The 17,568-nt window shown below is 38.6% G+C and overlaps 1 protein-coding gene across 1 annotated transcript in view; it reads left to right on the forward strand.

Moving 5' to 3' along the window:
• The window catches only part of LOC131077549 (uncharacterized), a 36,999-nt gene extending 19,839 nt beyond the window's left edge, over window positions 1-17,160 (forward strand). The window contains exon 4 of the mRNA XM_058015065.2: window positions 15,510-17,160. Within this exon, the coding sequence (XP_057871048.2) occupies window positions 15,510-16,602 (1,093 nt within the window). The 3' untranslated portion in view covers window positions 16,603-17,160. The remainder of the gene's footprint in view (window positions 1-15,509) is intronic.
• The last annotated feature ends 408 nt before the right edge of the window (window positions 17,161-17,568 follow it).

Here is a 17,568-nt window from a genome sequence, read left to right on the forward strand (position 1 = left end):
CTCAGTGGTCAACTGTGAAATCTGTCGCTGATATGTCAAAATCTGTGCCTGCAGCTGCTGTATAGTCACTTGTAGGGTTCGGATCTGCGCATCCTCAACATGTGTAGGGACCCGAACCTGTAGTGGTACTTGTGCAGGGGCAACCCCTCCAACCCTGCCTGTCCTCGGTGCTGGAGGTGGGAGCACATCCGTCTTCCTCCTCTGTGCTGGTCGCCTCGCCTCATCAACACCCCCCACTGCAGCTAGCACCTCCCCCACTCTCCCCTCTCCACCGGCTCCAATAGCCAATCCACCTCTCCCCCTGTCTCACCGCTCTCTCCACACCCCTATCTCCTCTCCTCCCTCTGTCTCCTCGTCTCCCTCTGACTCCTCTCCCTCGTCCATCTCCTCCATCCTCTCCATCATCATCATCATCTCCCTCTCCCTCCTCCTCATCGGAATCAAAAGCTAGCCTCATCTCCTCCGGATCCGATATCCTGGCCACCACCCGCGCAGCAAACAATCTAGCAAACTCATCGGTCATGCCCGCATCCAGAATCTCCGGGGCATAATCCCATATCTGCCCTGCCAACCCAACAAACTCCTCCACCGCCACTGCACTATCAATGGTCGGACCCCAATCCGCTACATCCTGTCTCCGACGTGCATATAGGCACGCTCCCTGTGGAATACCCTGCTGGCGCCCAAACTGTCTCAAAACTCGGGTCACCACAAACCTCTCTATCACAAACGGGGTCCTCCCGATCAGGTATCTGGTCATAAAAACAAAGGGCATCTCCAGCTTGTCCTCTGCCCACACCTCGCATCCTGTATACGATCGCCAAGTGACCGTATCTATATCATCAAGCACTCTCCTCCAATGCTCTAGTTTGCCCAGCTTGCGCTGGACAACTAGACCTCTGTATCCATACGCATATGCGCACCCCACGAGCCTGTCTCTATTTGCTAGTGGCCTCGTTGCTGGAATGTGCTCCCAGCACCATACCTATAATAGTGTCACGCCAGCTGACAAACTGCCGTAACCGAGGTATACCACTTCATGTAGGCCCTTGTACAGATGGGCTAGCATAGCTGATCTCCATGAAAATCTCTGCCCCTGTGTGACCATCTCCTCCAATACCAGTCCCCATCCCACAGAGAATCCCTTTGACCTGCGATCAGGACAAAGGAATCCACCAATGAACCCTGTTAGTACAGATGGCGGTGGGGCGTACTCTAGGTCTAAGAACTCCTGCCACGGGATCTCATAACCACAGACTGTCTCGTCGTGGAAGATACGGCGCAGTGCCTTTGTCCCACCCTCCTCCGACTGCTCATACGGTAGTAGTGCACCTACTACGGGAATCCGTAGGATCCTGTAACAGTCCTCTGGTGACTGTCATCTATCCGGTCGCAAAATGGAAGGTGTTTGTGTCGCTATGCCACCTCTTTGCCAATGCTGTCAGTAGCCCTCAGTTCATAGTGAACTGAGGCATATCCAAAAGGGAGGTCAACCCACATCTCTCAATGATGTCCAGATCAGCCTGCATCAACCGCGGTATCAATGTCCACAGTTTCGGAAATCTCTCTCGCGACTGAACCACACCCAAGCGCTCCTGTCAACAAGCAAAACAAATCCAATATCAGTTTTCACATCAAAACAAAGATATCAAAATCAAACTCACATCAACAACATGAAACAATTTGCTCATCTACATCAAGTTCAAAATCCTATCATTTCATATCAACTTGTAAAACAACTCAAGTTATCAAAAACCATATCAAAACGTGTAACACAACTCAAGTCTCCACAATCACATAAACTTGTAAAACAACTCAAGTTTCCCACCCATATCAGCTTGTAACACAACTCAAGTTTCCAACCCATACTAGCTTGTAACACAAATCAGGCTTCACACATTGAACTTGAAACAGGGTACGCAAATAAATCATATTTTGATCAAAACATCACATTGATATCTATACATAACTTGAACAATCGCAAATCAAAACAAGTTATATCAGCACTCATATTGGACAAATCCATAAAATCATAACAACAGACACAACAAATTTACAAAACACCTCATCTTGCAAAAAAATTTCCAGATGCGTTAAAACAGACTCCCGCTGCGCTAAACTTTACCCACGCGCTAGGCTGTCTTTCCTACACGCTAATCTATTTACCCTATGCGCTAGACTGACTCTACGCGCTAAATCTTCCCCTCCATGCGCCACCTAATCTACCCTATGCGCTAACACCTACCCACACGCTAATCTATACCTCCCGGGCGCTACCTGTTTTACCCTATGCGCTAGGTTGGCCCTACGCGCTAAACCCCCTTACCCATGCGAACCCCTGTGACCCCTATGCGCTAGGTTAACCCTACGCGCTAACTTGCTGACCTAACGCGCTACCCGACTATCGCCATGCGCTAACCTATATTTCCTATGCGCTACCCTATTTTATTTCGGACGCACCCCTAAAATAGACTTGATGCGCTACTTAAAAGTTTGTATGCGCTAATCTACGACTTTGACGCGCTAAAACCGAGTTTTAAAAATAAAAAAATGACTAAAAACGACCAAATCAAAAATCAAAAGAGTGTAAGAAATGTTGACTTACTGGTGGTCTATACGCTGCAGGTCTCTGGTACCTCCAAACGCGCTCAAAACGATGTCTGGAATGCAGAATAGGCATTGTCTCTTCAGACCAAATTCTCTTTCTCCAAAGTCAACAAGGCACAAATGAATCAAATCAAAGCTATTTTCCCCTTTTATAGGAGGAAAATGAAATTAGGGTTAGCCAAACGGACCTGTAACATGGTCGCGGTCTCCCTTATACCCTAAAACTTGTAACTTATCGAGAGATGAATCAATTTACCCACCTTTCACATAGACGAAATCCTACACATCACACGCAACTCATCAAATCAAATCAAATCAAAATTTAAAAAAAATAAATAAAAAAATATTGATTCATCTCCCGAGGGGGCATCACGCATCAAATCAAATCTGGGGCACGACTTGCAAATCAAAAGAGCGACACAAAATGGCATTTGATCATAAATTATGATAACGCATCATTTTCTTTGAAATAACATGTGCACACACGTCACTTCAAAGAGGGGCAAAATGTAGACGTATAAAAATGACCATATTCTTAAATGAATATTTTATGTTCATGTCTCTATTTAATTAAATCCAATTTAATTAAATTATCCACGTTCCTCTATTTAATTAAGTAAATTACTCAGTTTATTTAAATTAAATTCACTAGACTTCTTTTTACCATTTAATGAATAAATCATTTTATTCAATTAAATCCCCCCTATCCACTTTAATTAAATTCAAATTTAATTAAATAGTTATCCTAAAATTGAATAAATCTAATTTATTTAATTTCCCCAAATTACAACCAAATTGAATAAATCATTTAATTCAATTAAATCCTATTATCCCTTCATCCACTTGCAAAATCCTACATCTCCCACTTGCCTTCCTAAACCCCTATCTAATCCCTTCTAGACTCTTCTAATCGCTTCTAATTAGCCTAACCCATCTTCTAAACTTTGTCACATCCCTAAGCAAAGGGAAGTCACTTCTCAAAACCTTAAAGTCTTTGATAACCATTAAAGGCTTCAAGCCTTCAACCACTTAATTCCTCAAAGTCTTTGATAACCATTAAAGGCTTCAAGCCTTCAACCACTTAATTCCTCAAAGTCTTTGATAACCATTAAAGGCTTCAAGCCTTCAACCACTTAATTCCCCAAAGTCTTCATAACCATTAATGGTTAACTCAAACCCTCTTACATGGTTAAAGAATTTCTTTTAACTCAACCTTCATCCAACCCAAGGGTCTCATCAAGCATTTAATGCTTTGACCATGATTATCTCTTAATCATTTGCACAAAGGTTTATCCTTGGATTAACTCTTAATCCAGTGGGTAATCTTAATTTAGAATTGACCCTTACCTTCTAGATAACCTTAAGGTCTTCTCAGGCATTTAATGTCTCCTACCCCTTCTCTCAACCCAACCCTATGTTGACATTTGTCACCATTTCATTGGTGCAAATTGCAAAACATGGATTCCCAACTTTCAAACTCAACCCTTGATCAACTCTTTCAATCTTGACCATCCATTGCCCTGTTTTTGCTATAAATAGAGCTCTCATTCCTCCATTTTAATCATCTTCCAAATTTGTAGTATCATACTTATGCTCAAATACATTCAAGCTTCCATATCATTTTTATGCTCATCATTTTAGCCTCTTTTAATTAGAAATTAGTCTAAATATGCATGTTTAGAATATTTTCTTTGTCATTTAGCTCAATCACAGACTAAATATATCATGTTAGGATAGTACTGATACTAACCTTGTCATCTTATCATCTAGTTTATTGCATTTCTAGAATCATGCATAGCTTAGGATACATTTCATTATAAAATCTATCAAAGCATCCCTCGTTTTTACATTTGCCATCCCTAAACTATTTTGCTCAGTGATCTGAGAGCAAAAACATTGGTTTGAGGGACATTGTAAGATAGAGAACCATGGGACCAACCTTGGGAAGTTGAGTGATACTTCATCACTCCATAGCTTGCACCAAGAAGTCCTGTGTGTGTGTGTGGACAGGTATTTTGGAACATATTTTCACATATTGAGTTCTATCGACCCGTTTTTCCCGCATACAATTACAATTCAAAATCTCTATTGACCAAGGCAATCTTATTTTTTTAATATTGACATTTATTTTAAATAACACGTTTTTATTTTATATCAAATCTAAAACAATTGTTCTGATCATATACTAACTTTAATCAGGCATGCAGGCTAGTGGGTTGAATCTCTAAAAAGTGCAACTTCCAAGAGATAAAGCACAAGAGTTTTAAGGTTTGAAAAGAGATAAAATCCACTGCAAGGCAACTTTGCCACAGGGAAACACCGATAGATATGCTTTAACAGTTCAGGGCTGTTGTGGGTCGGGTGTTTGGGGAGGTGTTAAATATTAAATTCTTCATCTGTAAATAATATTTGGTAAATAAGGCACGAGAAAAAAATCAATTTTGGGATCAAATGGATCTTCTGAAATGTGTTCTGGACAAACATGAACAGAAATTCCAGCATGTACTGGGCCCATCTGTAACTGCAGAGTTGGCAAAGGACAGTAATAACAACAGTTGGAAGAGAGTATCACAATTCCATTTTTAATATCTCCAACAACAGTTGAGATCAAGGACTCCTAGTTTGTGCAAGAGTTTTCCTGACAAGAGATCCGGAATCTCTTTATGAGTATTAAATCATATGGAGTTGGAAATAAGCTTGGGGCTTATAATAATATTTTTTGTTCTGGTATGTAAAGAAAACAATCTCCAAATTTTCTTGCTTTTGTGAATGAAATACAGTGTGTTAATCCATGACACTGCTGCCAATGGTAGGTCATTATAAGAGACTACTAAAGAGAATCATTGTTTAATATTAATAACAATTCAATGTTCTCAAACCTGCCAAAGCCAAGGCTCTACTGCTTCCTTTTCTTTCCAAATTCCTTTGACCACATCAGTGCCTTGCATTTTGACAGAAAGAAGGGCTCAAACAAGTGAGTAGTGTCTCAATCTTTGTTAGTATTTTTTGTCATAGGGTGTATCGAATCATTATGATGTTTGCGACAAACTTCTCATGCTTCAAAGTCCTCAATATTTTCAATGATCCATTTTGCACAGAGAGCTAAACCTTTCCTGCAAATATTGAGAATCTGAGAAAACCACATTTGTTATGGGATGCAGCAGATATGCGAGACAATGAAGTGAAAACCAGTGCTGGAATTGGTGTAGAGGAGAAGACAGAAACAAGTGTTTCTTCAAGCTGTTTGCTCAACTCCACTTGCGTCTAAAGTTTAAACCTTTTATGTTTACTTGCAGAGTTAAATTTGTATAGCTGAATGAGTTAGTCAAGATCTATCTTGATATTGGGAGATGAAGAATTCAATTCAAACTGGTAATTTAAGTTCAGCTGTCATAGGGATTGGCCATTCCATAGTGGTAAACAATGATAAGTTTGTTTCCTCAAATTGACAGACCTTGAGTATGAATAGCTTGCAATGCCCCAGCTCTTAAAAGGTTAACATAAAAAATCCTTTGGTGATGTTACGGAAACGCAAGTTTGTGTTTTCAGTGACTTTTCACCCATGAATGTCTCAAAAAGCTTAGGACTATGATCTGACATTGTTACAGAAACACAAGTTTCCACCCATGAAGGTCTCAAACAGCCTAGTACCATGAACTAAGCATAGCATATTCTCAAAGAGCATTTGGTGAAGAATGTTTTCTATTAAGGCATGTTTCTTGTAGTAGGGTAAGAAGTACTAAAATAGAAATAGAAACTGCAAATCTATTGTGATAAATCATGAAATGGCACGCAGGCTGAGTTTTTCATCGAAAAAGAGATTTTTTCTGAAAAAAAATGGTCGTACAAGTTTTGACCTGATAAATTATGAGTTAATTGTGATGAAATCACCATCGGATTGTGATTTTTTAATTTTTTGATTTAAAAATAAGGGTTCCTGGGTTTTTTTTGTGGTGTTTTTTTCTGATATTTCCCTAAACCTAACTGCATACCTCATCAGTTTTTTCCCCAACCTGAATTATTTCGTGATCAATTGAATAAATCTTAATCTTTTTGCTTGCTGGTTTATTCCTGAGAATGCCTTGTAGATTCCTTCTTGTGAGCTCTTTTAGATGGTGTTGTTCTATTCCAAGAGCAGCACGCTATTGGAATTTTGCCATTTAATTGAAAATTCAACAGCTGGATTACTGTAGGATTCTAATATTAAAATGAAAATTCAGCAGCTGCCTTAATCTAGAATTTTTTCATTTTAAACAAAAATCTACAAAATGTGCAGGAAACGTGTGGCATGCAATAATTTGTCATGGGGCCCAAACAGATTGGCAATAATGGCATGGTTCGGTCTTTTATAATGTTCCCTTTGGGGATATTCCTATATTTTGCCCTAAAATAATAATTCCAACTAAAATTTAATACATTTAAGAATGTAAATTTACCAATTGAAATGCCCTTTATAAGAGAAAACCTGGTCTAGGTCCTGTACACAATATTAGTCACTGGAAATTGACATTAAATCATAAGACATAATATCATATGTCATACCAATCATTAGTAAACACCATGGTATCCATAAACATCATTCATAGTGAAATTCAAATAAGTCATTGCGTTTTCAAAGTAGGTTCCTATAATAGTCTCATCAGGAATTTGTTGAAAGGTTTACAAACCGCATGGAAGGTGGGCTGTCCTTCCATCCCTCAGTTCACCTTGGAGGCTGGCTGTCCTCTTTGATCAAACCTAGGAGCACTAATCAGCCTCCCAGCCCATGAGGCTTAACCCTTGATGGGTGGCATGCTTGACAAGAGTATGAAGACTACCTCCCTCCACCAAGCCTGGGAGCACACATACACCTCCTGACCCACAAGGCTTAAGCCCCTCTATGGGTGGCGTACTTGACAGCGGGTATGTTGGGTTTTCACCTCTCATGAACTCGAAAGGTTGATTGGCCTTCCCCATTTTGCAACCTATTTCTCTAAATTTGGAAGGGACTATTATACGAATCTTCCATTTCATGTTTCTATTAGAAAGAGCATTAAGATTACTCAATAATTTCTGCAAGTATCTCTATTGCATGAACACATATGCATAGATCTGTATTTCTACTTATTTATCAGCTTTATCCCTTAATTTGCACTGCTACTAATATTAGTTCAGTTTTGCTTCTGCTTATTTTCATTGACCGTTCCCTTTTTTGATCCTTCATGGATACCCTTTTCCAAATGAATGGATTTTCTTCTTATATCATTATTTTTCGGTGAAGGGTCACGTCTTTTCATAAACAACATTTGGTGGAGAGTCACTTCTTTCCATAAACAACATTTCTTTGCAAGGGACGCACCCCCTCTTGATTCAAGTGCTGTCTAGGTTGGCCCTTTATTACACTCCCCTTAGCCTCAGTTGGCCTTTAATAAAATATTAAAAGGTTATAACCTTGGATCTTAGTTGGCCTCTAATGAAATGTTAATATATTTTATTTTATCTAGTCGGCCTCCCTTGGTAAGTTGGTGATCTGAAATCATTTCTCTGTTAGTTGGCCCTTTGATGTCTTCTATTTAATTGCCTAGGCATTATTATTAAGTGAGGCTATGATTTGTGTTGTAAAAGCAATGCTTTCATGGTGGGGCATGACATCTTTGCTATGAAGCATAACACAAACCCTAGCAGAGCTCCTATAAGGATGAATTTTTTTCTTTTGACCCCCAAGAATGCCAAGGAAAAACTGAAAATAAGATGGGAGGAGAACCTTACTACTGCTACCCAAGCTACTTCTAGCACTTATACCTGTTGATAATGCCTACTCTCCCTTTATCTTCAGGAGGTTGTCACCTTTTGGCACAAATCCTTGCAGGAATTTTCTATAGGCCCTAGAATCCCCATGTTGATTCTCTTTCTTGTAGTCTATTCAGGAGTTTGGTGGCACTAAATGCAGTTTGGATACCACTTCTCCACACATGGAGGTGGATAGATTTGTGAGATGACATTTCTCCTACTATACCACTGCTACTTAGATGCCCTTGCATTATCTCCCTTGACAATGTGGTTCTGCTCTTGCTTGATGTTGTGCCATTGCTCCTCAATAACATGGATCTACTCCTTCCTAATTGCTCCTTGAGTGACAAGGACATACACATTATTAGTTTCTTCACTACAACAAGAGTTAAACTAGCCTTGGATGTTAGGAGAGATTCTAGAGGGAGAGCTTTGCTTCCTCCTTGCACCACCATGCTTGGCCCTTGGTCTTTGGTGCTCCTCGATGAGCAATACTAGTCATAATGATCAATGATGGCACTAATGATTTCTTCCTTCGAAGACTTAACAGAGATATTTGATGAAATTTCTATCCTTCTAGTCTTTTTCAGCCCTCACTCTTTGTGGATTTCGTTCCCCCTCATGTGGCAATTTGTATTGATTTCTTAACCCATGTGTTGGTGTTGCATTTCTTGATTTTGTTTTTATTGCTTTTGTTCTTTTATTTTGCTTTCCTAGGATGCTTTCTTCCTAGATCTGTCTATTGTACACTGATGTAATCTTGAATATCATCGACCTAATTTTACTCACTTCTGGACATTAATTTACTTATCTCCAACTGATAATGACTGTACTTATGCTGTTTGGCTGCACTCCACAATAGACAATTCAAAAATTTGGAATGTGCATGTACTGGAGAGACGAATGGGGGAGGGTTGTATTGATTCTCCCTTTGTTTGCACAAACCTTTGTGTGCATTGGCTAGTGTTATCTCTCCTCCAACATGCTTTGTGTCTTGTTTGTGCCAAAGTGTCCTTTAAGTCCACCTTTGTATAACAAGTTGATGAGGTTCTCCCTTATTAAACTCCATGGGAAGTACTACTATTGCCTCTTGAACAAGTATCCCTCTTCTGTGAAGTACTCATACAAGCCTTTCTTTCTAGCCAAGGTCTCTATGTAGGTATGCCATGCATTTGCAAAATTCAGGTTTGTGCCATACAAATCCTTAATCATCTCCATGGCCTTTAGAACTGCCATTTTTAATGATAAAGACTGCCTTTTGCATAAAGCATCTATGACTTTGTTGGTTTTGTGTGCATAGTGCTTTTAATACAATAGAGTAACTTTGCAGATACTCTACCCAACTCATTTGCATTTGGTTGATTCTTGCTTGATTGTTGATGAACTTTAATGCTTGGTGGTTTATGTAGAACATAAACTTGTTTGACAACAAATAATGCCTTAACTTGAGAAAAGCTTGCATTATGGCATATAATTCTTGGTTGTAGACAAACTTTCACCATCTAGACTCGTTCAACTTGTTGTTGAAATACGCAATTGGTCTACTCTCTCGACTTAATTCGACACTCATTTCCACCTTGCTAGCATTGTAATCAATTAGGGACACCTTTACAAAGTCCCCCAATGCCAACCCGGGCTCTTTTGCCATTTTCTTATCCAATAGAGTGAAACTCTTGGTAGCAACAAGTATGCATTCCAACCTTCCTTTTTGCATGTAGCACGTCAAGGGTGCACGAATTCCATTGAAGTTCTTGATGAAGTTCCAATAGAAGCTTGCTAACCCATGTAAAATTTTGGCTTTTGTTACACTTGATTCAAGCCACTCAACAATTACTTGGACCTTCTCTAGATCTATTTACAATTTTTTGTGAGATATCACATATCCTAATTATGCATCTCCCTTTCCATGAAGTTGCATTTCTATAGGTTAATGTGAAAGTCTCGTCTTAGCTATGCCAACACCTGTTGTAGGTGGACAAGATCCTCCTCCCTCGTCTTACTAAACACTAAGATGTTGTTGAGATAAACAACCACAAACCTGCAAAGAAATGATTTTAGAACCTCACTCATCAGTTGCATGAATATTCCTGGAAGTTCGTCAACCTAATAGCATAACCATCCATTCATATAAGTATTACTTTGTTCTAAATGTAATTTTTCATTCTTTTGTTTCCCTAGGACTTGGAACACAATGCTTGATACCAAATTGGTATAGTGGAAACTTGGTGGTCAAATGGACAACCGTCGAATAGATCCACAAAGCATACGAGCATAAGTAAGAAAAGGAAGAAACTATGGAAACCAAATAAAATTGCTGAAAAGAATGGAAGGAATACAAGGGCCATTGATATGCAAAATGCAAATCATGTTGCTACCCAAACCTATAGATATATGTCCAAAGACTTTGTAACTACTAGCAAACTGTAAGTTGTATTGAAAAACTAATGAATCGACAAACTTCACCAACTTGTTCAAATAACCAAGGATTTTCATTATATAGCACCTGCTACTTGTGCTACCATGATCCAAATTTAGTTAAAATTTTTGGGACATAATACCTCATGAGGAACCAACAATATTGTAGAACACACAATGACAATACCAAGTAATCTAACAAACGCGTTGAAGAAATGTATGCCTCCAAAATTTTCTTCATTAGCTTAGAATTCAAACATGAAGGTCACAACATCCTTGGAAGTTGAAATTGATAGTTGGATGGGGACAAATTAACTACCAAAATTAAGATTTACAAAATTATTGATTTTGGTTTATTTTGGTGCCCCAACTTGGTGGGGTAATAACTTGTAGCCCATTGGGCAAAATTTGGACTTCTTGCAATCGTTGGAAAAATCTCCAAGAGAACTAGTTTGAGTTTCTTGGAAAGAAGCCTATGGCAACCATTCCAAGAAATTGATGGAAGTCCTCAAGGCCAAATTCTTCTCCGAAGGCCTTTGAAAATGTGAATTACAGAAACATAGAAAATACCAAAAACTTAGTTGGCCATGCAAATATACCCACTTACTTTTGGATGATTGATAAGGGATTATACCATGCGGGATATGAATTGGTCACTAAAATAATAGATGCAAATATCTTTCTCAGGAATTTCTTGACAAGCTAAGATAAAGATATTTTCAATTTATCAGGGTAATATTAAGAAGAAATGGAAAAAATACTGGGCTAGGGTTAGGGATAGGAAAAACCATAAAAAAGTACTGCAAAAATAGGAAAAAAAACCCTAACATTAGTGTTTTGACAAAGAATTCCAATTAAGTGTGAAAAAATTGCAATTTACTCATCAAAAAGTTGTGGTTTTTGTAAATCATGATTTATCACATTTTATTGGCAATAAATTGGGCGAAAAATCAGTAAAAAAACATGTAGTAATGTGTTGAGTTGATGAATTATAAATTCAACTTCTTGTGATTCGTTTGGCAATTTATTGATAGAGTCAGTGGTTAAAGACATCAGGACAAATCACAATAAATTAAAGATATATGCTTCCATGGTTTAAGTGTCTTGTTTAATGTCACCATTTGGCATATTTTTTATATTATTTTTTGATAGTAAAAATACTTAGAAATGCATAATACATATTTATATTCTTTAAACTTAATCATGAATTTTTTTCCAATTTTAATCAGCTGACAAACTTGTTCCCAAAAATTTTCATTGCCAAACGCAAACCTTGTGACTTAGTCTATAACCATAGTTCCAAGAATGGATGAGCTCTGCAGCTCTTCTTTCCTAAAGCTTGACTATTTTGATTAGCAAAAATTGTAAATTCTATGAATTAATAATGATCAGTGTTCCACGGAAACACATTTCCCCCCCTCAGGCCCAAGCCCCCCTGTCCCCGAAACCCGTTCCCGAAACTTTTTCCCTTTGTCTTCCCGTCCCTGAAGCCCGTCCCCGCGGCCCCATCTCCCCGTCCCCAACAGCCGTGAAACAATGATAATGATCCATGACTGAAATATATTTTGAATGTTCTGGTTTTGTATATATGTCATTTATTTTACAGAGTGGCAGGTTGAACTTGATTGTACTAATGTTTATATGTTATACAATACTCAGGTTTTGGGCCAAACCTAGACTGGGGAGTTTCTGGGGATGGCATGATGGGAACAAAAAAAACCCATAGTCCTTTGGGCACTGCCTGCACAAGTGGCCATCCTTGAGATGGTCGTACAATGCAGGGATGTCCCTCGGGACTTTTACCTGTGCAAGGGGTGCTCCTGGGGACTTTTGCTTGCACAGGGGATGCCCCCATGCAATTACCAAATAAAAAGCTCATTTTTACAATCCCAGTTAAGCTCTTTGAATTTTTTTTGATAGATTAATATGGCGCTTTTGGGGCTATATCCATATATTGATGTAAAAACAATTTTTATTTGCAGTAGGCCCTGTCTGGGCAAATTTTACCTCCTACCCTTACACCCCCAATCCCAGCCGAGCCCAACACAAAATGGCTTAGTCATTTGAAAAGAACACACCACATTATACATATTTTTACATTCACATAATTCTATCAGGCTCTCCCCCTATTTGTATCTATCAGAGCCAAAATTACAAAAAATGCCCCAGAAAGTCCAACATATAACGGAACCAGAAAGCCAAAAAACAACTGTCACCTTAGCAACCAAAATTGGGAGACAAACCAGCACCTGGCCATGTTTATCCAACCTCGTTACCTGTCTCTGCATTGTCATCCCCGTCCGCATCCTCCACCAAAGCGTATGCCCAGTGATGATCCTCGGCCGCCACCCCTTCCACACAAACTTTAAGGAAGTTGATGCCAGTCCTAGCCTGTTTGTGTCGTGCCTGGACATCCATCCCCACATCCCAGACTACAAATATTTGCATCAGATCATCATCCTCCATACCCGGCTTTGGTTGCATGCAGCCATCAGGAATTAAGCCTTGCTTGGGGACAACACAGAATGTGTAACCCTTCAATCCACTACACCACTTCTTCCAAACCAATTTAGTCACCAACCTCTCCACCATTTCTTCTGTCTTGCTAGCATCCAGGAGCATTGCAATGAACATGGAGCTTACATCAGTATTAACTCTATATCATCCATTGCCCCCCGAATATTCATCTTCCAACACCAACCAGATGGCATGTAGCACCACCCCCACCCATGTTTTAAAAATCTCCATCAACCTCCAGTCCGAAACATCTCTATAGAACAACATCTGCCTTTTCTTGGCAAGCAAGCAAATGGAGGCGTCCATCTTGCTTACCGAGCCCATCACTTGTTACACTGTGACTGCTACCATCTACTGGCTGCTCATAAAACCACCTCGCATATATTTGTTGATGGTATCCGTCCTTCACCAACTCACCCCTGATCTTAAATCATAAATGTTGTCTCATCTGAGCGCCTGAAACAAGCGAGAAATTATGAAGTCGAATGGTAGCACACTTCCCACTGCCACATTCGCAACCTTATTTCTTGTCTCTTTACCATCCTGATATATTATGAATTCTTTTAAAAAATTGATCTTCCAAAATCTACCCTAGCACTTTTGCCAACTTCCAGCTTGGCATCTGAACTGCCCTGATCGCATTGACCACTATCTGGGAATTGCTTTCCAAGTGGAAATGACCACTTTGTAATGCTTTGCCCACCCTAATCCCCAATAGGGCAGCGTGAAATTCTGCTTTGTTATTAGACGCAATCCCCAGTCAGGCTCCAACAATCTGAATAATCCAACCCTCGCTATTTCATACCACACACCCTGCGCTGGCTGGACCAGGCTTGCCCTAGGAAGCCCCATCAAAATTCCCCTTCAGCCACCCATCATCCTTGGGTTGCCACTTCACATCTTTCCGTGGGTTAGAAGGCAGATCAACCTGCCTGGCCCCATAAACGGGGTTAAGCTCTGTAAATTTTCTTTTCATAAATGTTTGCAAATTTCTAGATCCTCATTTACTATTTCCTGGAAAGCAGGCAAAACAAAAACAGGGAAGAAAACAATTTAATAAATAAAGAGTGACAATAATCCACTTTTTCAACTGTACAGTCTCCACTGTCAGCCCCCCTGCTGTCTATTATGCACCCACTTCTCTGTATTCTTTACACTATCCTTTTCATTCAGTCCTAACTACAAAAAATAATAAAAAAATATTTATCTTAATATCAGTTGTTTTATGTTTCATTTTTTATTTCTTTGAACCTTGAAATTGAACTAGATACAAGAATTAATTTCAATATTGATCTCTCTAGCAATGCCTGCCTGTTGTCTGCAAATTGGATAATCATTTATTATAATTTATATTTATATAATAATCATAAATGTTTGCAAATTTCTAGATCCTCTTTACTATTTCCTGTTAAGCAGGCAAAACAAAAATAGGGAAGAAAAATAATCTAATAATAAATAAAAAGAGTGATGATAATCCACTTCTTCAATAGCACAGTCCTCACTGTCAGACCCCCGCAGTCTATCATGCACCCAGTCCTCTGTATGTTTTACACTATCCTCATCATTCAGTCTTAAGAAAAAAACTTAATATCAGTAGTTTTATGTTTCAGTTTTTATTTTTTTGAATCTTGAATTTTCATTTAGATTCAAAAATCGATCACTTCAAGTTTGATCTGTCTACCAATGTCTGCCTGTTGTGTGCTAATTGGATAATCATTAATTATAATATATATTTATATAATATATTATTTAATAATTATTAGTTATTATTTTTTTGCTATCTACTTAGTGGCTGTCCCCAAAATTTCAGAATAATTTGACAAACCCAAAACCTGTTTCTGCATTTCCCATTTGGGGATTCTGTGGAACATTGCTTGTTTCTCACCAAATAATTTTAGTGCATTAATTAATTATGCTAGATTTGATCATGCAAATTATACTAGTTGAAACTATTTGCCAAAACATATCTTACTTGGAGTGATTTCTGTTTGAAGTTAGAATGATGATGAAAAATTTAATTTGCAAGCCCCAAAACATTTAAGAGTATCTTAAGATGTCTGTTATTTTTACATGGTTCTATAACATTAGATTAAATTGATGTGATTCGAATCACACAATTGTACATGCAATTGAACATTTCACCTAGACTGTGTGTCTTGTTTAATACGGAATAGTTTCCACTAACTCATTTTTTTGGTCAGTATATTTGCAGAGCTGTGTGCATCAGCAAAGTCAGATAATCCTCAGTCTATTGTGGAGACATTCTTAAATCTTCATGTAGAGTTGCGACAAGCTTGTTTTGTTGTAGATTCCTTGGCTAAAACTAGGAATTTTGAACGATGTTCAGAAGATGAAGCAATCGATAGAAATTTATTGAATGAAGCTTTGAATATTTCATCAGAAAAAAAGAAGAGAGCAACATCATGGGTTCAAGCAGCTTTAGCCACAGATTTATCATCGTTTACTCTTCTTAGTAAGCAGTTATCAAGCCTAACACCAAGAATGACACAAGGAAAACAATTTAGTCAAGACACAGCTATCAACAACAAAGCATTGGTTCTGCTCGAAACTTCTTCAGTACCCTCAACACAGAAAAGCCAGAATTTTTTATTGCAGTACCCACCCTCTAAGAAACTACCAAACCCATCTACACAGCCTCTTCCTAGCAAAGGAATGGGCAATGTGTCTCAAAATACAAGTGAAAAAAGACGCTCCATTGAAAATGGGGAGACTAAGCTTCCTTCAAAGTCATCAGGGATTGCATCGCGGAGGATGTCAAATGGAGTTGTTGCTCAGGGTACTTCCGGAAGAAGTATGTTGAAAAATGTTTCAGAATCTCCAAGGGAACCACCTGTTATTGAGTGGGTGAAAGGAAATGGTCTAGATGAAGCTGCAGATCTAGCAAGATGTCTACAGAGTGAATCGCAGACCTGGTTCTTGAGGTTCATGGAAGGGTACTTAGATGATGGTTCTCAATTTGCTCGATATCCTGAAAATGGAAATGACAGTGCTGGAGCAAGAATAGGTGCACAAACAGATAATAACCAAATTGCAGCCATGCTGTCTCAGATTAAGAGAGTCAATGATTGGTTGGATGAAATCAATCCTCAAAAGGTTCTCAATTCTGATGATGATGAAGGATTTGCAGACACTGAACTGGCTGATACATTGGTCAGACTGAGAAGGAAAATATACGAGTTCCTCCTTCAGCATGTAGAATCTGCTGCAGTGGCACTTGGTAACCAGTTTGTCACTGTTCAAAGTACAGAATCAAAGGTGAGTGGTAAGAACTAGTAGGCGTCATGGGAAATATTAAAGTTTTGTGAGATAGAACTTCCGGAGTGATTGTGTACATTATATAAACATGTAGTTAGAGTTCTTGCCTTTCATTTGATAGTACATGGTGAACTAACCCAGAGTCGCATAATTTACTGTGCCCAATAACAAAATTGTTAGACCATATTGTCAAGCCATCATGACTGTATTCTGTGGAAATTATTTGTGTTATGGAGTATTGTATGATAGAGTCTGGAGATTTAAGCCTTAAGAAATCAGAGGTAAAAATGCCGAGGCATTCCTTGATACTGAGGCTGCATTGTTTTTCAAATAAAAAAGCTCATGGTAAGGTGAGCACACATCATATGGTAGGTGCAAAAAGGAATAACTACCGATGACATTCATTTATTTGAATGATTAGAAAACAGTGCCTAATACTGTAAATGAGCTAATTTGTATTGCTTTTGCTCTTTATTTTAATGATTCTCAACAGGGATTTAATGTGTCAGATTCTGTATGTGCTCCAGCATATAAAACATAAGATCTGTATAAATCCACTTACTTGTTAACACCTTCCATTGTATTCCTCTGTTCAAGGCTTTGCATAGGCGATGTTTATGTGCAAAAAATGCAAAATGTAAAATGTATTAATCATCCGATTCTACTACATTTGATAGTGGGCTCACAAATTCTTAGTTATGTCACTCCTTTATCAAAACCGAAGTACAGAAGTGTTTTTTTTCTGGGGTATGTTTTCTTGCTAGACACAAAAGAGCATTATCATTCCCAGAGAGGGATTGCATATGAAAATAAAATCCACAATAACATGTTCGACACTAAAAATAAGCTGTTTATCTGCTTTGCTCTGTAGAAGCAGAGGAAAGTTAATAGTCTATTCTGGAAGGACATTTAGAGCAGGCGGAAAAATGTGATTAAATCTGAGCAAGCATTCTAATAATTTTCTTTAGGAAGAGCACCACAAAA

Source organism: Cryptomeria japonica, chromosome 6 (assembly GCF_030272615.1).
Source record: "Cryptomeria japonica chromosome 6, Sugi_1.0, whole genome shotgun sequence".
Lineage (NCBI taxonomy): Eukaryota > Viridiplantae > Streptophyta > Pinopsida > Cupressales > Cupressaceae > Cryptomeria > Cryptomeria japonica.